The sequence below is a fragment of the Macrotis lagotis genome, chromosome 6, assembly GCF_037893015.1.
Source record: "Macrotis lagotis isolate mMagLag1 chromosome 6, bilby.v1.9.chrom.fasta, whole genome shotgun sequence".
Classification (NCBI taxonomy): Eukaryota; Metazoa; Chordata; class Mammalia; order Peramelemorphia; family Peramelidae; genus Macrotis; species Macrotis lagotis.
The window spans coordinates 15,165,806-15,186,815 of record NC_133663.1 but is presented as its reverse complement, the minus strand read 5'-3'; the positions used below and the strand labels follow the sequence as shown (position 1 = coordinate 15,186,815).

At 38.9% G+C, this 21,010-nt stretch overlaps 1 protein-coding gene across 1 annotated transcript in view; it reads right to left on the bottom strand.

Moving 5' to 3' along the window:
* LOC141492084 (neprilysin-like) overlaps positions 1-21,010 on the bottom strand; it is a 72,822-nt gene that overhangs the window by 13,741 nt on the left and 38,071 nt on the right. The window contains exons 12-13 of the mRNA XM_074192714.1: positions 20,704-20,807; positions 9,851-9,909 (exon numbers count right to left, since the gene is read on the bottom strand). Of these exons, the coding sequence (XP_074048815.1) occupies positions 9,851-9,909; positions 20,704-20,807 (163 nt within the window). The remainder of the gene's footprint in view (positions 1-9,850; positions 9,910-20,703; positions 20,808-21,010) is intronic.

The window sequence follows — 21,010 nt, the reverse complement described above, 5'->3', positions numbered from 1 at the left end:
ATTTGTTCCATTTTGATTTTGTCTGCCCATGCCCAGAATGGTGTGAGGCAAAGACAGGCCCTTCATCAAAGCTTGTTGGTAGATTGAGCCTCACATTCACTACTAGATTTCTGGTTTGATTAGTTGATTCCAAAATAGCATGTGAATTGGATTTTAGTTGATGGGGGGCACTGATCTGAGTCATCATCCTCACTTTCTCCTTCAGAACCATCAGGATACAGTCCCAGGTAGAAATCAGGATGACAGGGTGAAATGATTTGCCCTAGGTCACACAGACCACATTTGAACTCCAGTCCTCCAGACTCCAAGGCCAGTGTTCCATGTACTGCACCACCCAGTCACCCTTTCCTCACTTGTACCTGAGAATGCTGATGAGATGGAACAGACCAGCCACAGGGGGACTTGTCTCTAATATAGTGATGCCATTTTGGTCCTTTGAGAGCAGGGAATACCTGGCTGAATCTGGTGCTGATATGGCAAGAGGAGTTGGGACTCAAAATTCAATAAATCTATGAGCTTTTTAGGGGTGAATTAAATATTTGCCCAAATATGGGAAGCTAATTTTGAAGTGGATGATTTTGTATGGCTTGTGAACAATGTTATAAAGATCCAAACACCCCTTGCAGTATATCAATCAATATGCATGCATGGAGTGTCTACTCTATACTCAATACATTATGTTAAGGATACAAAAAAGAGGCAATCCAACAAGCTACTCCTAGTGGAGATATAAAGCTTAGATGAGAGCCAGGCTCTGGCCTCAACACTTTTTTATCTGTAAGGATCATAAGATAGATGACTTTTCTTTTTGGCCCCTCTGTGCTTTATTATTATAGGAAACTTCAAATAAGAAGGCATTTCCTCTAGCAATGCAACTCAGTCGAAGTCCTGAGAGATTAATTGACTTGCCCAGAGTCATAGAGCCAATGACTTATGGAAGATGCATGGTTTTTATGAACCCGAGGCCAGTTCTCAACCACTAGATACCAGGCTGTGTCTTGACACATACATAATAAACTAAAATTCAAAACTAATAACTGACAACTATCTAAGAGAGAGACAAGCAAAGTGCTAGGTGAGTTTGAAGGGAGAGGTAGAGAGAAAAGTCCTTAATAAGTGACTTGGGGATCACTGAAGTTTTTCTGGGGGAAGTGGCATTGGGGTTGACTTTTCAAAATAAATATGAATACAAAATAGGGCTGGGGAAGATATTACAGACATAGTGAACAGCCATGAGCAATGGTCCATCTGAGTCAGGAATGTGATAGTGAATATGGATTGGCTACAACTTGTTTGGCTGCAGCAAATTAGAAGGGGGTAGAACAAAACAAGGTTGCCAGGGTCAGAATGTGAAGCCCCCGGCATCTCCTACTAGAACTCACTGAGAGGGCACCCCTCTCTTTCCTTTTATTCCTCTACTGTTTGCCCAATACTTGATCCAAATGGGTCAATACCCCTATTTTAGACTCAGTTTAATTTGGCTAAAGTTACACCACATTCCTTCTACACTTTCTTTTTTGGGTGATCAGATTTTTGCTTTTAGTATGTGGACTCTCCTGTATGATCATGGAGAATAGACTCCCTGCCATTGATTGATCTTGTGGATTCCATGGCCAGTTCTGCCCTAATTCTGCCTATCTGGCTTGTACCATGCACATAATTCTATCTTTAGATACACATTCATGCATACAATAAAAATAGCATCAAGCCTGGTAACTGGGAGATTTGGGGAGTGAAAGTCAATAATAAACTTCCCATGCAAAATATTTAGTCTTTGGACTGAATCTTATTGAGGGGCAGGAAGTCAGGGGCCATCAGAGTCCAATGGAGCAGGAATCATTGAGTCATGGATCCCTTTGCAGTCTGACCAAGCCTAGGCACCCCTTATCAGAATGACTTAAAATGCATAAAATTGAAAGAATGGGAAAACATGATAAAATAGTTATCAAAATATTTAGGAAAAAAAACAAGTTCATGGATCACAAATTAAGAACTCCTATGATTAGAGTTATGACTTCAAAGACTAAAAATTACTCCATAAGCAGAAATTATAGCTGAGATACAGAATTGATATGCATACAAAGGTCACATGGTAAAGTCAAAGTTGATAAAAAGAATATTAATTATTCATGATAAAAGCCTATTTACAGATTAACACTAAAAATAACATGTTTGTGGAATAAATCTCAAATCATCTATGAGGTTGGATGTGCAAGGACTGTTACTTTCATTTTTATAGGTGATAAAACTACGGTTCAGAGATGAATGTTGACAATAGGTCAATTTACAATGTTCTAAAATTAATTGTTTTTTTCATTCAATGTCTTTGATCAGTGAGATTCCATGTGGGCATTGATTGAAAGCCATATCCACCAATCCTACAAACAACCTTAAAGGGAAGATGTTATTATTTCCATTTCACAGATGAGAAAAAGCTAACTTAGAGAGGTTATTATGACTTGACCAAAAGTACTATCTGATGCTGCATTTGAACTTAAGATGTTACTGTCTCTAAGCCCACCACTCTTCCTGGATGAAGAGACCTACCCAAGGTTTTGGTGTTATTGGTGCTGAGTTATTTCAGTCACATTTTGTAATCCCAACTGGGATTTTGTGGCCAAAATATTTGTTTGCCATTCCTTCTCTGGTTCATTTTACAACTGAAGAATCTGAGCTAAACAGCATTAAGTGGCTTGCCCAGGATCACATAGCTAGAAAGGACCTAGATGTGAGGCTAGATTTGAACTCAGATCTTCTGGACTCCACAGATACCACCTAATTCCTTTAACCCCACTTCTATGTCTAGTAAATGAGAGAATTACTCCAATTCCATTTTTCCTTTCATCATTTGACTCCTTCTTGCCATCTACCTTGCTGTCCTGACCAGAAATCAGGTTCGTGTTGGTATCACCCATGTAGCCCCTTATATTAGACCCCTGTATTCATTACTCCCCTTGCTCCTTCCCCTCCTATAACTTTCCAATTCTGAAACTTTAACCAACTCAACCCAACCCCTGGAAAGAATGGGATTTTTATCCCTTATGATTCCATTTACTATCCTACGCTTCCTAATCAAAGTGATCCTCCATGACCACTGTCTGTCTTCTTCCCATATGAATATAAAGTGCCTCAATGATAAGGATTGTCTTTTGTCTTATACTGCCAATGCTCACCATGTGGGTGATGAACCTTTTCGTCCTTTGCAATACTGTTCCTTGAATGAAAGATTTGGTCCATGATCAGACCCATACTTGTAATCATTTCCAATAGAAAAGAAGCTGATTCTAGGGTCATCTCCATGGTACCATGAGGAGATCTAGTTGAGTCTCCTCTCTTTATAAAAAGACTAAATCTATATTTTATAAAATCTCTGAGCTCATTTTTTCTTTTTAAAAAGACTACAATTATTTTGCCTGACCCTAATAATCACTGCTATTACCCTCATTTTACAAGAGGCTTCATAAGCATATTCTGTTCAGTTGTCCTGTCTTTGGAAGTTGACTTTTTGATCCTTCCCAAAGCAGACCAGCTTGAGAAAAGAATGTTTTCATTCTTTGCATGGGTTGTCTCTAAAACTGTTCTAGGCAAGCAAGTTTCACAGATGCTTGCTGATTGATTGGTGGGGATCCAAGTGTTCTCAGAGTGGTTTCCTACAATCTAACACAGGAGACAATACATTTTACTTGTATCTCCAAGAATCAGAAATAAAAACAAATCAAAATTCTCTATGAATATTTACATATACTGTTCAGGAACCATAACATTTCCAAGTGGGAAAACACTTTATAAACATCAAAGCTATATTCAAACATGAGTTATTATTATAAGTGTGAGTGATGGTGATTATTATTCTAGCAAATAGACAAAACAATACAGAAACCCTGGCGGTTCCAAAAACTCTGCTCTAGTTAGATGGAAATTCAGCATGAAGTGTCGCATAAGGTTTATTGCATTTGAAAAATTGGTTACCTTTTGAATCCTCTGTTTCCACCTAAAAAGTACTGACCATAGTAGGTTTAATCAGAAAATTGGATAGAGAATTTTTAAATTTAAATATAGTTTTTTAAATGTTTTATATTTAAATTTAAATTTTTAAAAAAACCAAGTGATAGGGGCAGTCAGGTGGTGCAGTGGATAGGGCACCCACCCTGGAGTCAGGAGGACCTGCGTTCAAATCCAGCATCAGACACTTAATTGCCTAGCGGTGTGACCTTGGACAAGTCACTTAACCCCACTGCCTTGCCCCCAAAAAAGATTATTCAAAGAAACAAAATAGTCAAGTGTTAGAAAACAGGATATATCAGGACTAAAGTCCTAAGGCAATAATGCTGGACCTTGTTTAACTTTCTGTTCAAAGATTGTCCAGAAGTCTATGGTTATCTGGAACAGTTTCAACCTTCACACCTCGTTCAAATGGGATGTATATAAGTGTAAATATTTAATGAGATGGGCCCCAATCAAAAGGTGTCTCAGGGAAATGAAGTGAATAGTTCCATATCACATTCAACAAAGGTTACTACTGATAAGAAGCAGAATGATTATTATTTGAATGGTTTATAGTCCTAAGTTCTTATTTTGTTAGGAGCTGTATCTGATGTTAAAGGTCTTCTTAATGAGGACGAGAACTGCAAATTCATCAAATATTAACTTCATGTTATAGGCAGGGTATTGTGCTGACAGAAATAAAATAAATGCTGAGGTTGGGCGGTATCTGTTGTTTCTTTTTTTTGGAATTAAAAGAATATAGAAATCAGAGAACCATAAGGTATAAATGAAGTCATCAAATTTAGTAAGGGGGTAGCACTAAGCACTCTGACTTGGAGTCTTTGTTTTGACCTTTACTGTCTATATGACCCTAAGACTCAATTTTCTTGGCTGTAGAATGAGGACATAAGTAGACTTTTAAGATTCCTTCCATTTTAAAACTTCAGATCCCAGAATCTTGGCACCAGAAGAAAAACCTGAAATCCACAAATATAGTGTTTCTTAAATCCTAGATATTATTTAAGACCCATGGAAATAGCTAACAATTTTTAAGCTAAGAAAGGTTTTTCTTTCTTAATATGAAGTTTTTTAAAAAAATGACTTCTCCATGCTCCACTCAAGACCCCCTACTGATATTTCAAGTTAGAAGAAATTGATATTTTATCATCCATAATTAGGTTTGGGAAACCTCAGACTCAAAAGACTTAATAATTGAAATGGGCTTCAGAGATCTCAGTTCTTTCAATTTATAAATGAGTAAACTGAGGCTCATAGCATTAGGTTGACTACCTCTGGACCAGAGTTAGTGATTGGCAGAATCCATTCTCAATGTATCTGAGGAAACATTTGCTCACCATCTCTTATCACAATCACCTCTATGTTGGTCTTTCCAGCTCATATTTCTCCCAAATCATTCTACCACAGCTAACCAAGTGATTTTCCTAAAGCACAGATTTCACTATCAATTCTCTACCAAAATGCTGGCTTCCTATCACTTCTAGACTTACTCACATTCTCTTTTTGGCATTGGAAACTTTATACAATCTGGGCCTGACTTACCTTCTCATGTTATCTCTTTTATAGTCAATAATCCAATAATTCCTCACCTCCCATCCTCTATATTTGTGCCTCTGTGCTGGATGACCTTTTATGAATAGAAGGTACTCTACCTCAGAATTTCTGGTTTCCTTCAAAACTCAGCTTGAAGGCCATTCATTATTGCAGTGATCTCCTACCCCCATGCCCAGATGATTGCACTTGTTTCTCTCTCTCTCTCCAAACATTTTTTGTGTGTCTGTATAGTATAGCTATATATCAAGGTAGATTCATAGACATATCAAGATAGAACCAACATATGCATACCGCCTCTGGATCACAATGGCTGTGTTACCCTGAGCTACTTACTTAATCTTTTCATTTCTAAGATTTCTAAGATTAGACTAAAATTAAAAGTTACAAATGACAAGAGAACAAAATGATGACTGTGATGAAACATAGCACTCAACTAAAGATACCTTAAGAACTTAAGAGCCCCAAGTAAATTCTGAATTATGGTAAAGGTTCAGCCTTGCTTAAGTTACCATCACCAAGGGGCTCTTTTTAAACATCCGAGTATATGAAATAATGTGACCTATTTATTAAGTGAAGCCAAGCTCTGTCTCCCACACTCTGCACTCTGGTTAAAATCCACCCATTACATAAACTGTTCTTATGAAATGTTCTATTAAGACTGTTCATTAACTACAAAGTCCCTGCTGTTTTAATTATACACTGATAATGCCAGAGTTCAAACACAAGATAAGATTTTTATGGTTCAGATTAATATTAGTGATCAAGCTAGGCCTCACCAATGATGATTACCATCCAGCTTCTGTTGTCACCACTGGGATGTGGCTCTGGGAACCACTTTTTTATTTTTGCTGTATATTTTACAAGATGGAAAGATATTTTCAGATGTCATATCTTAGCTCTGGCTAAGGCTTCTGGCTTCAGGCACACACCAGAAAGAATCCCTTGGGTTCAAATCCCTATTGCTCTTTGTCATCCTGGTCAAATTGTTCAACCTCTTAACAAATTCCACAAAATGAGGTCATTTGACAAGATGGCATCTAAATAAACTTCTGGGATCATCGCAAGTTTAAACTGAAAGGGACCTAATGAATCAAACTTCCTTTGCAGGAGAAGAGACTGGGTCCCAGACATGGAGGGACTTGCCCGTAGTTGCTATTGTTCAGTTGTTATTCAGTTGCATGCCACTTTCCATGACCCTATTCGGGGTTTTCTTGACCAAGATACTGGAGTGTTTTGCAGTTTCTTCTCAGCTCATTTCACAGATGAGGAAACTGAGGCAAACAGAGTTAAGTGACTTGCACAGGATCACAAAGTTAGCAAGTGTCTAAGATTGGATTTGAGCTCAGAAAGATGGGTCTTCCTGACTCCAGGTCTGCCTATTAAGGTACCACCTAGCTACCCAAAGTTACGCAGATGGAAAGTGTTAGAAGTGGGGTTCGTGAGTCCAGATCCAGGCACTTGGGACGATCACCATTCCCCGACATTGCCTGAACCATTCTGGGAGCAGAGGAATGGTAATTGTTATTATTGCCAAGGATATATAATAGATCAAACATGGATGAATTAAAATGTTCTATTTCCTAAAGAGGTGTTTGGGAAGCTCATTTAATTCAACTAAATCACTAGCGACTTCCAAACATTGTCAAAGTAGAACAAAGAAACAACAGCTTTCTAGGCTTCAAATGTTTTTCCTGAAAAGTGAATAATTCTTAGTAGAAATCTCTGCCAGCTTGAGGTAACCTGGTACCCACATCCTATTGGATTTGGAGCCAGATGATTATGGAGACATATTTAGAAGAGTGTAGTTCAGGAGGCTTTAGAGTGATATAATTTCAGATGCCCCATGGATTCTTTTAAATGAAGAATTATTTAGAATAATTCATTTACTCTCCATCACCATGAAATTCATTCTAAGAAGGCAACAGGAGACATGATGCTGTATGTGGTGTAAGAAGCCAGGTTCAAATCCCAGCTTTGTCACTTATTTGCAGCTGGCAAATAGTTGGTGGTCTATGAATGCTCACATCTCTCCATTGAACCTACCACTACTTTAGGCTGAACCATGGCAACCCCAAGGTTCCCGTCAAGGAAAGTGACTGAAATTTCAGAGATTTTCTGGTATTTTTAGTCAAGACAATCTCCACTTAAGATTCAAATGAAACTTTAAAAAGAAGTGGAAAGAAAAATGTCAAAGACCTTCCCCTTCCATGACATTCATTTCTCTGAACTGCTGTTCGAAGCAGTCAAGAATCTGAAAAGAGCCCACGATTCTATCTTTATCCTTCTACATTTCCACTGGGAAAGATGGGCTAGGGTAAGGCAGGGTCTGCTTGCATCTCTGCAAAAAAGCTAATTCTGGGACTAATTCTTCACTGGGGGATTATTTGAGGTCTCTTCCATTGCTTCTTGATTTTGATCCTTTTTATGCTTATATAATGATTCAAGACAGTTTGTAAGGACTCATGAGGAGAAATGTTTTCCACCTCCAGAGAAAGTACCGACGGAGTCTGAATACAGAGTAAAGCAGACTATTTTTCACTTCTCTTTTTTCCAAGTTTTTTTTTAAATCTGTTTTCTTTCACAATATGACCAATATGGAAATGTTTTACATGATTGCACATGCTTGCTGTCTCAGGGAAGGGGAAGGGAAAGTTGAGAATTTGAAACTCACAATTTTAAAAATGTTAAAAGTTAATTTTATATGTAACTGGGAAAACCCAAAATATTATGAAATTCAAAAAAGGCTTAAAATTTTGGCTTGCTCCTCCCCTTCCTAACAGTCCCTGTACTTCACATTTGGAGAGGTTCATAAAATACTTAATCTTCACAACTAAAAAATAACATCAAAACATTTGAAAAGTCAAACAAAACACAACAATGACAAAAAGCAACCAAACACTTTTCTGGGGTCAGTGAGTCGCTCATGTGACCCATAAGTTTTTTCCTGAAAGAAAATAACTAAAGTTAGATGCTATTACTATTCTCACTTTGTAGATAAGGAGGCTGATGTACAGAGGTCTTGGAAGGGTCATATGGCTAGAAGTAGGAATGGAACCCATGTTTGCTCAATCATTCAAAAATCATTTATTGGGGGCAGCTAGGTTACAGAGTGGATAGAGCACTACCCCTGGAGTCAGGAGTCTCTGAGTTCAAATCCAGTCTCAGACATTTAATTTCTTAGCTCTATGACCTTGGGTAAGTCCCTTAACCCCATGGCCTGTTCCATGAACAAGACCCTCTACCTCTCAGCTCTCATTTTCTCTATCTGAAATGCACTCCCTCCTCAACTTTACCCACTCAACTCCCTGGTTTCCCAATTAAATAGATAAGCATTTACTAATTCATTCACAAATCAAGTATGTAGGTATGTCATTTACATGATATTTTAGGTGCCCTTGTACGTATATCAACTTTTTGATAGTTTTCTGGAATACTAATGATCTGGAATTGGTCTAATCACACCAGAGTAAACTCCTGGTTCTTGACAGAGGGGCCTATGTGCTACAATGCCAGTTATGTTGACTTCAAGGAAGTTTGGAAACCCTTCTTAGCTGTCTTACACGTCAATATAATTTGATAAGAGACAATTAAGAAAATGTCCTAGCAAAGAGAAATGAAGGTCAACAGTAACAACTGGCATATATAAAGCCAAGAGCTAAAATGACTTCCAGAAATGTATATTGGCCGCCTGGAAGAGGAGACATGTGGTGCTAGATTTTGATTTGAGAAAAAGATTCAAATTCTGGCCATGAAATATGACAAAACCTAGACAAGTCATGTGACTTCCAGGTCCTCAAATCTATTAAAATTAATGATTTGGATGAGATAACCCCTAACAATCCCTTCTGGTTACCAATCAATGATCCTATAATCCTATGAATATGGATTTTTGCCATTGATAAGACTGATGGTATGGTGGTTAGAAGGCTCACTTTGGAGGCCAGAAGACCTAGGCTCAAGTCCACCCCATTACACACTGACTGGTTGAGTCAATGCCCTATTTGATTCCCAAAGATTCTCAGATGTGGGGGAATAGCTGTGTTCCAGGTAATTTCTCCACACTACAAGCTTCAGGAGACTTGATTCAGTGGAGACACATCCCAATAGTGGTTTAGTCCCAAGACCAGACCTCCCCAAATGACCAAGTTGAAACATTAGGGTGAAAAGAAAACATTTGACTAGCAGCATTCACATTCAAGAAACATAATCAGTGTTTTGGAGTAGGAAGGATATGGGAGAAAGTCACAGACAGTTAAGTACGACAGTGAATCAAGTCAAAAAAAAAGAGCCTTACCAATCTGGTTTCTGCCTGAGGAATAAAAAGCATTGACCACTGCTGCCCCACTTATCCACCTGTATAAAAGAGAAGAATGTGTTACAAATTCTGCTTTGTTAGCTTTCCTAGGGTTCTAATCCCAATAGAGACACGCATGCATGTCGACATAGGCATATAAATATATTTGAAAAAAACTGCCCCAAGACTTTGGGGAAACCCATATATCTTTACCCCACCTCATCTCCCAGTCATGCTTTCTTTCCTGTAGACAACTCCTGAAAAGGAGACTACCTTAAGGGAGGATACAACTAGGCTAAGGTTAAAGTGCCTTGCCTAGGGGGCCGGATAGGCACAACTCGAACTTAGGTTTCCCCCATTCTGAATTGACTCTGACCCTTCTGCCAAGCTCTCTCGATAAAACAGGACTCTCCTAAGTCTTAGCTTCACTTTCCACAAGTGAAAAAAAAGTGAGCAGCATGGAGAAAGCTTTCAACTGAGTTCCTTCATTTGAGTTTCTTGGAAAAATCAGTCTCTTCTAAAGGTTTATAATGAGATAACTTGGTGGGGACATTTTTCATGATGCTGCTAACCAAAGAGTCTTCAGTAGATGACATGGTACTGCAGTGACTCAGATGATTCTATAGTATTCTTTTCCCCATCCTTACCCCACAACTGTGACAAAGAAAAACAGTTAATCAAAAACAGATATTGTTGGAAATATCCAACAATATTTTCAAAATTCTTCACTCAAAGACATGTAAGAATTGTAGATCTAGGGATGAGGAAAATGACCTCTCTTCCAGGTGGTTGGAAACCCCTTTCACTACCTATTCCTAAATACAAGGACTGAGGAGGTGACACGTGAGGTGCTTTTCTGAGAGGGAGAATTCCAGCCAAAAAAATCAGTCGCAGCTACAGGCTATCAAAATGAATGTTTGCAAAGTATGGAAACTCTAAAACCTCCCCACACCAGAAGCTAATCACTTGGTCCTGTTAAGCATGAGAAAAGAAAATGAATTTTCCCCCTACTGAGGAGACCTGCTGATAAGTTGGCTTCCACTAGAATGGCTTATGAAGGCTTTTTAATTGACTGAGATGGCAAAATGTGCCATTTCGATGAAGCATTCAGTGTAGGTATTGCTATTAAAATTTTTGCTATAGAATCAACACTGACCTCTAGTTAAATCCTTGTATTTGGCTCACAGTTGTTTCAGGCGCTGTTACATAACAGCTGGTCTGTTGCTCATTTTCCATTCTACAACATAGTTATAGTCTTACTATTAGGGATTGTTCCAAAAGAGCAAGTTAAGTTGTTAAGAGTTTTCTTGATGGTTTTCTTTGGAAAGAGTGTACTGCTTTAATCATTGAGTGATTCATTTTTTTCTTCTGTGCAGTGTCAAAAGTGGAATTAGAACCCAACTAGGCCAAAGTTCCAAGTTCTGCTCTCTGACCACTGAAAGGAGATCATACAGCCCTGTCAGTTTAGATTACTCTTTAATTATGGACAAGTCGTGATGGCAGAGTAGAAAGAAACAATATAATGCAGCCAAGCTCTCCCCTACAATTACTAGTCCAAAATGGTCCAGAAACCACACCAAACATCCTTACTAGTAGACTTAGGAGAAAAAAGTAATTTTTTTTTCCAGTTCAGGTTAGAATGGGAAGAGAAGAGCCATTAGAGGATGATCTCTATTTAGATGGAGACCGAATGTGAGCTGAGCAGCAGGGCAAGAAATTCCAGATTGAGCCCATAGAGATGTGATCTTGTGTCAGGAACAAGAAAAGATGCCAACTGGAGGTTGGGTCACTCATTGAGTGGCAGCTGAGGCAAAGATCCAGGGCTGACTGTGAAGAAGAAATGTGCTTGGGATGGAGAGGGGAGGTAAAGGAGGGTAAGAGGACAGTTCAGGTAAGGAATAATCTTGGGACCTAGATGGTATACTAACTAAGCAGAATATGAACAGGTATAGGAGTAAGCAATCTCTATATGGCTTTGACTGCAGGAACAAAATGGTATCCCCAGAGTGACATGACAGGAAGACAACACCAAAGGGAGTCAACCTGAAGTTGCTGAGCTATCCCACTATCCCTAATAGTGGTTGAATCTAGCCACAGTATCCTGAAACTCCACCAAGGGTTAAGACCTGAGTTGTGTTGCCCACACTGAAACTCAAGTGAGGAATTGGAGAGGCCAAGATAGCCCCCCAGCCTCTGCCCTCATCACATAATAACTGTAGGAAGTAGGTACTACATATAACAGATAAGGAAATTGAGGCAAAGAGAGATTAACATAGAGGTAACACAGTCAGTAAGTGTCAGAGACCAGACTTAAAATCAGTTTTACCTCATAGACTGTCTCACTGAAATTCAAGTGTCTAGCTTCTCCTATATTCAGATGTATATCTACCATTTTTTCCCCTGTGTTCTCTTTGATATAGAAGAGTGTAGTATATGCGCTCTCCTCCCCTTATAGCTAACTAATTAAAAATGAATGATTCACATAAAAGAAATATTCAGAAAATAAAAATCCTTATGATTATCCAACCCTTGTGAAAAATTTCCCCTCCTCTTCCTATCTCCATCAGATTATTTTTTCACACAGTAAAAAGTTTCACAACTTTTGAGGTCCTGTTTTTATAGCGTGGCCTTTCAAGTCTGCTAGAATAGACACCAAAGTGTGTTTAATGGGTCATTACAATTGAATGGTTTGCATAAAGTATGGGAGGCTGTTGAGCCAGTCAAAAAGAGTAATGGGAATAGCAACCCAAAGACCCTGAGACAAAATTGGTTCCATTGTTTTAAATTGTTTTTTACTAAATGTAATAAAGAAAGGGAGAATCAGGATAGATGACCCTCAAGTGTTAGCTAATAAATGATGACACTTTTAAAATGGAGGAGGACAGAGATAAATTAAGTTTCCATGGAATTGCTTTCTTCGAATTTCTTGTATTTTTGGAAAAACAATCATTGGCAGGGATTTTGATCAAGTGGTATCCTACTATTATTCTTATTCCATTTTGATGGAATTTTTTTTTATTAGTATTCATGACAGGGGTGTGTAAAGCATCTCCTATGTGCTTTATTGTTGAGTCATTTCAGTTGTGCCTGACTCTGTGATCTGATTCCCTTCTCCATCTCATCGAATAGAGGATGAAACTGAGACAAACAGACTTGTCTAGAGTCACATAGGACTAAGCACACCACGGTCAGATTTGAACACAGGAAATACAGTGCTATGCCACCTAGCTGGCCCCTTAAGTTCTTTACAGATAGTTTATTAACTCGGAAAGGTAATAAAAATCATTTTCACTTGGAGAAACTGAGGCAGATAGGAATCAAGGGACTTGTTCAGGGTTGTGCAGCTAGTAAATATCAGAACATACACTGGAAAAGTATTGCTTACTCCAGGCCCAGGCCTCTCTCCACTCTATCACCTGGACTCCTAGATGTTGAGATAGAAACACCAATGGAAGGTTTTCTTACTCAAATACTAATGGAGAAAAGGCTGTTAAAGACAGTAGGTAGACTATGCACCAGACATTGGAAACCAATGATTATGCTCGGTGTGTACCTTATAAAAAGGTGTGGGGTACCAACTTGAGGAAGATGCTATCATTTCAAAACAATTGGAAACTTTCCAGTACTGCATCAGGAGAAAGAACACAGTCCTGTCCTCCTTGAAAACCAAATATAGGCAAGGAAATGACCTGGGGGCAAGTGTGTTCCCTTAAGAAGGCTACATGACAAAGTAGGGAGAGGGATGGATTCAGAGATAGAAGCAAACTGTCATGACTCAGAGAGGCACAAGATAAACCTAACCTTGCTCTCCCTGGGCTGGAAGGGACATGGGGGAGGGAAAAAAATAGTATTACTATTAGTCAACTATTCATATGATCAGGTTACAATCATAGCATCATGGGCCGGATGATCATAGGTGGGGTGTCCAACAGCCTAAGGGAGAAGGGATGCATTTTTGACAATGTCCCTCAAACCAGAACTAAGTATCCAAATGAGAAACTTAAATGTTTAAGCCTGGAGAGAGGGACCAGGTGTTTCTCTTGTAGCTCTTATTACCCAGAAGGGTTTAAATGATGATGAAATGAGAACACCCAAGACCTTTCATTTTATAGCAGGCAAAGAAAGTAGTCACAGACTGTGTTGTGCCATAGACTTTTGATGATAATAAACCCCATAGATCATAAAAAACCTGAAATAAAGTTTCTCTCTTACCCACTCGAGTGTGACTTTCAAAGCCCAAACAACATATTGGCTCATGTCCTGTCCCTGCAGGAGGCGTTCGATTTCTTTTCATCTAATAGTCTCGAAACTACTCTGCAAAATAACTAATGCACAAGAATCCCTTTTTCCCCTTCCTCCCCAGGTAATTCCTGGTTGAAAAGAATTCTTATCATTTTTTCCCAATAATCACATAAAGCCTTGCTTTCCAGTCTGTGATGTTCTCACCAAAAAAAAAAAAAAAAAGAAAACCTCAAAAACTTTTTTACCTAAGTTTTCAATTTCACTTTTAATCATCCAAAAAGGATAGTAAGTAGTTTGTGCTACCCCTAGTTTGCAGATAACAAAAACTGAGGCACAGAAATGCAAATTCCTTGCATCTAGTATGCCAATACAGTGATGTCAAACTCAAATAGAAATGGCAACCTACTCAAGTATAAATCAAGATCCTTGTTGGATGGATAGGGAAAAATTAAGCTGGTAAAATAAAGGCAGGAACCCAACTAAACTGTTCCAAAATCTCCCCCAAAACTTCCTGAATTTTGGAGCAACAGAACCATCAATAGGACAGAATGAAACAATGTTCCAATCCTGTACAAATTATTGGCCAGAACCATTATCTTACCATGGAATTTTGTTACCTCTTATACTTTATTTTTCTTCCTTAAAGATATAATTTCTCTCTCACCACATTCAACTTAGATCAATGTATACCATGGAAGCAATGTAAAGACTGACAGACTGCCTTCTGCAGTGTGGGGGAGAGTGAGATTGGGGGGAAAATTGTAAAATTCAAAATAAATAAAATCTTTCTTTTCTAACGCCCCACCCTCAGGTACAAGCTAGAAGTAAAGACCTGTCCTCCAGGCATGGTCAGTACTGAGCCATTAGGGCAACTGAATTGGTGGGATGTTCTAAAGGTTTCAACCCACTAGACAATAAGGGGGTCTGATAACTCCTTGGAAGGAAATGACAGGGGACTCTTTGCTGGCACTTGGGATCAGAACTTTGTTGTATTGTCCACATTGGATTCCAGATCACAGACCTGGGGGAAAAAGAAGCACTAGAATACTTGAGAATCTTCATGAGCTGTTCAGGCAGATACATGGAGAAACATTTGTCTGAAAAAAAAGGAAGGAAAAGAAAAGTCTAACATGTGAGGGGGGGAAAGATGGAAGAATGGGAGTGTGAGGTTTCACTGAGTATCTGGGTCCAGTTGAAATCCTTGACAGGCATCCCTCTCTTCAAGTTACCTCAAAGAGCCCTTGGGAGCTTCCTTTACAGAGTTGGAATGTTCTCAGTTACTAATGATAATGTCTTTTGAATATGATCCATGTACAATAATGTATGAAAGTCAACCTTGAACATGTTAATTCCCCATCCCCAATGGCTTTCTTGAGCATTAATTAAAAAATAGTATTTAGCTGATGAAAACTTTTTACCTCTAAAAAGAATGCAGCCAGGGAAATGCTAAAGGCTGATTTGTGTTGGGTTTGGTGGGTGTGCTTGGGGGATTATATGAAATATTCACCTTTCACCCAATGACAAAGAGTAATTTTAGCTATCTGGCATCAGCCCTGCTTGTCCCTTATTTAGTCATCCATCCTGAACAAGTTATAGTAATAAATTACCTAAGGGATAACTTCCTGACGACCAGAATTAGCCAAGGGATGGCTATCTGTGTTGGGGGGGGGGGGGTTATTTGAAAAACATAAAACATAAAAATCAAATAAAAAAGAAAAAGGAGTTGAGTCATTAACTCCAAGGGAACAAGAGACTTTCTCATATATTTTTCCTCTTTATTCACTTTGCAGCACTGCTAAGAATTATAGTGGAAAATAAAAAAGGAAGCCTTTCCAGACTTTTCTCCATCCTCTCTGATCCCTTCTTCTCATCTCCCAAATACTCATAATAACTGAGTTTTAGGAGAGGAGTTGAGAATTCAACTCGCCAGTTTTGTAAATGTCAAGATAAGTCATGGCTACCGAAGGGAGCAGAACGAAGAGAACATTGTCCACATAAGTAACAACATTCTGAGTTGACCAGCTGTGATGGCAGCAGCTCCTCTCAGCAGTTCAGAGAACTAGGAAAACCCTGGGAAACCTGGTATAGATAACATCATCCACATCCGGAGGAAAACAAAATAAAACAGAACAACCCACAGAATCCGAATGGATACTATATTCATTTTCTTGAAACTTCTCATGTTTTTCCTTCCTATACCATGGTTTTCCTTTTCTTTCCTTAGTCCGAATTCCTCATACACAAAATGAGTAAACATGTCAAACACAGATGAACATGTACAATGTTCCCTAGACTGCTATTGAGGGGAGGAGAGAAGTGGTAAAAAAATGGGAAATGTGATTATGTATGTGGATGAATGTTAAAACTTTCATAACATGTAATGGGAAAAACAAAATTATCAATTAAAAAGATAGCTGGTTTGAGTCCTGACTTCCAGATCAGGCTTTCACCACCTTGCCCTGCCATCTGCCCACCACTCATCCTCTATTTCTGGTAGATCTGGACAGACAGGAATGAGAGACACTTAAGAGACCAGACTCTGTATATTTAAATCTACATAAACTGTCAGGGGATATAACAGAGAACCTCTAGATATAGGAGAACCTCTAGACCAACCACATGATGTTAGGAAACTGAGGCCAACTTGAGAAAACTGGAGTCATTTGACGCTTAGGTGCTTTAACTCAAGTTTCACCTCCTCTAGGAGAGCCCTTCTGACTATCTCAACCCATGTTCCTTCCTTAAGGAGTGAGTCTTTTCATTTCTTTCCATCCCTAGTACATAGCCCTATGCTTCACATAGAAGGAAACACTTACTCAATTTCTCTGACTTCCCAATGTCATGAAGGTAGGAAGTGGATCACAACTGAGATGTCCTGATCCTAGAACTGGGCTCACTTCATTACACTATACTGCTTTCACACAACCTTGTCCAGGGCTAATTACAGCCTTGTATTGTTTCCTGCTCCCTTCACCTCCATGAGTCTACCCCATCTATCCAAATGCAATACTCTGAGCCAACCGCAGAGCAGTTCACAAACAAGAGATTCAACTTGGATGTGCTCTGCTCCCCAAAATAATTACTCCTCTGCCTGGGATTTATCTGCATATTGTGTTTTTCTGCTGTCTGAAGACTTTCATTATAGTAAGCAACGAGTTTAGGCTTGAGTTTTGCCAATTTAGTTCCAGAGGTTTGATGCATTAGAACCCAGGGGCATATGGATTGAAAAATTCACTGTAGTTTATGAAAAGTAACTCAATTGCTCAGCAAAGCATGGTTTACAAGTATTGGCACCATGCATCATGTTTAAGACCATGGAAAATTTTGTTCGGAGGAATCCCAAGGATAATCTGAAGTCAGAAAACAGAAATGATGGAGAGCTGCCCAGGTTTAGTTTGTTTTTTATTTCATGAGGGCTCCTGTCTGTTCATCCAAAAAGGAGTTTAAATTCTCAGCTCATATACCAGAACAATGGCACATTTAAAGATGCTACCAATTCATTAAAACATAAAGAACATGATTCTCCTGTAAAAACGTAATATATCTGAAAACTAGAGGGAAAGGACATCACCAGCTACTCAGTCCAAATGATGCCTGGAGATCTCTATATAATATCCAAGCTGTGGTCTTTCCAGGCTTTGCCTGGAGGCTTCTAATGGTGCGAGGAGTGGGACAACCCACACAGCCTGGAGGTGGCCCATTCTGTATATGACAACTCTAATTACCATGAAGGTTTTCCTGAAAGCATACTAAAATTTTACTCTCTTTTTATGGCTGCCTGTTACTTCTACTTCTGCCTCTTGGGACCAGAGAAGTGGTCCAAACTGTCTTCATGAGACAGCTCTTTAATATTTAAAGTCAGCTATCAACAACCCTCTCAGTCTTCTCTCCGGATTAACCATCAGTTCCTCCAATTAACCTCAGGGAGCATGAATTTCAGACAGTTCACCATCTTGATTATCCTCATCTGAACAGTCACTAGTTTAGCAGGGTCTTCACTAAAATAGGGTGCTCTGAACTGAGCACAAAAACTCCTATAGTCCAAATTCTTGAAATCCTACATTGAACACCCTGAGATAATGCAAGCATGATAACTTTTTTTGGTGATTCATCCTTTACCCAAAGACTAGAAAGCACAATCAAGGGAATAATTTACATTTAGGCAGACTTTCTGATTTCCTCAATTCCTGGTCTCTGGGTCAGCTGTACCACAGACAGACTAAACAATCAGTTCAAGGTGGTAGAAAGAACCCTGAAGTCAGGAGGATCTGAGTTCAAATCAGGCCTCAGACACTTGATAATTACCTAGCTATGTGACCTTGGGCATATCCCTTAACCCCATTCCCTGCAAAAGCCAAAAAGAAAAAAAAATGAAACAAATAAGGTAGTGACTGGTCTTGATTTCCTGTGAAACATCTTAGATTTGCTCAAGCAGAGACTAGATGACACCTTCTTGGGTATGTTACTTTGGTCTAGATGGTCACTGAAGTTCCTTCCATGTTTCTGATTCTATGGTGACTCAGTGGTCCATAGTAAGCTCTTACTAAAGACTTCCACTAACTTTATGGATTATCTGGATATTCTTTCCTTCTTAAATTTTTTAGATTTCATTACTTGTACTTATATAACCTGCCCTTTCCTCTCCTCCAATGAAATGGTATGATGGGTTCCCCAGGGAACCCATTACCCAAAACAGCCTATTCTGTCTCTCAACTTTGACTGATGACATCTACATAGCACAGCTCTTCAATTTAAATTGAGAGAATTTTGGAGACATGAAATGTGTTCTGATGGATGAAAAGACATTTTCAAATTGGAGAAAAGCTACATAATAAGGTGATTTTCTTCTCAGATTGACAGGATGATCTTCCCAATGAGTATTTTAGGACTTACAAATCCAAGGTGTGGTAGCTGTAGCATTAAGTGTACTTATCCTCTGACCTTTCTTTTTCTACAGCTGGGACTCTCAACAGTTAGCTCAGAAATGGTATGATGAGTTCCAGATTCTGTCAGACCAGTTGATTGCTGGCTCCCTCCCTTGCCCTTAGGGCAACTTGTGTTGCATTGCAAAGGCTCAGAACATTCTACTGCTATCTGGGGGTATCTGTCAGCCAAGCCATGGAGGGGACCTAGGTCAAATTTCAGTGTGTACACCTAATAATGAGCACACTGCCACCATGGAAAAGAATTTATGGAGCTACCTGCTTCAGCATGATGCTGTCCTAGGGATACTAGAAGGAAGTGAAAGCTGCACAGTCTCTACCCTCCAAGGGTCTGTGCTTAGGGAAAGGCTAAGATGAACAATGAGCAGGGTAATTTATCTACATATAGGTAAAATAGTTCTTTACTCAGATTTTAAGGACCCAAAAGACTAGAAAGGCTCTTTCCTTTGAAGGAAGTCTCTATTCTCTGAACTCAGAGAATACTACCTCTGATGCTTACCACCTGGACGTGTGCCAATATCATATCAGTGATCCCCTCGGTGAATGAGGATGAACTTGCCATCTCTAGATCTATTATCCATTAGATAAGATAAGATATTGTCAGACTCTTTTTATAGATGAGGTAAGTAAGGCTCTGAAAGATCACACCCATTAGCACACATGGTAGTAAATGTTTGGGGAAGAATCACAAGATCTTTCTGCAAGTCAGTTTGGTTGTGGTGTCTAGAGGACAGAACCTCCAGTAAGGAAGACAAGTTCAAAATCAGGTCTCAGAGAGTACCTGTGAGAACCTGTGCAAGTCAGTGGGTGCCTCATCTATAAAATGGGGATAATTGATATTACTAACCTGCCGGGATCATTGCAAACAGTTGGACACAACTTAAATGAGTATAACAGGGGGCAGCTAGGTGGTGCAGTGGATAGAGCACCAGCCCTGGAGTCAGGAGGACCTGAGTTCAAATCTAAGCTCAGACACTTAATAATTATCTAGCTGTGTGGCCTTGTGCAAGACACTTAACCCCATTGCCTTGAAAAAACTAAAAAAAAAGTATAACAAAAGTCAAAACAACCCAGACATCTAACCTTTAGTATATATCACAAAATATGACCTTAGTCCTTTCTAAGAGTGGTAGAGGAAAACAAAGGTATAATAGCAAGTTGGTGGTAGAGTTTTGAACCTGTTTTCTTCTTCATGAAAGCAGTCTGGAATGGTAATAATGATGATAAATAATAATAGCTAATAATAATTCTGGGAGGTATGGGTTATTATGATTTTTAGTTTACAGAAGAGAAGATTGAGGCAGACAGAGGTTTCAGTGACATATGTATGACTACAATGATATAATTGAAGAGAACCAAATAAATGCCAAGCAAAGACTGCAGCCATAGTGACCAGGCTAGACTCTGGATTAGATTAGGGACTTTCTCAGACCCTCTTGCTGTTCTTTGAAGAAATAGTGACTTCTGGGTATGGAACAGGGAATAATTCTTAACTACAGATTTGGGTATTTTAGGAGAATTCTTCCCCCCCACTGCATTTTTTTCTTTCTTTATTACAAGGGATATCTTACTAAGACACAGATCTGATGGCTTAAGTCATGCAAGCAAAGTGTATTAAGCACAATTTCAATGGAAGGCCAGAGAACATACAAATAAAAATATACATACTCTTCCTTGTCCACCTTTTCTCGAAGTTTCTTCAGCTGTTTATTTTGGCCAAACATCAGGTTTTTTAGGATATTCTCAAAGTATTCTTCCTCTTTGTATTCCAGCTTTGTAATATAGAAAATATGGCTTTAGGTTAGAAATATAAGAGCAACACTTTGCTTTTATATTATCTTTATATAGTATCAAGTCATCCATGCATCTCTTGCATGGGAGAATGCTTTCTCAAATTCTATGAGCTCATACAACCTCCATTGATCAGCAATGAAACTAAGCAGCAATACAGCCTTTAATTATTTTCCAAAGAATG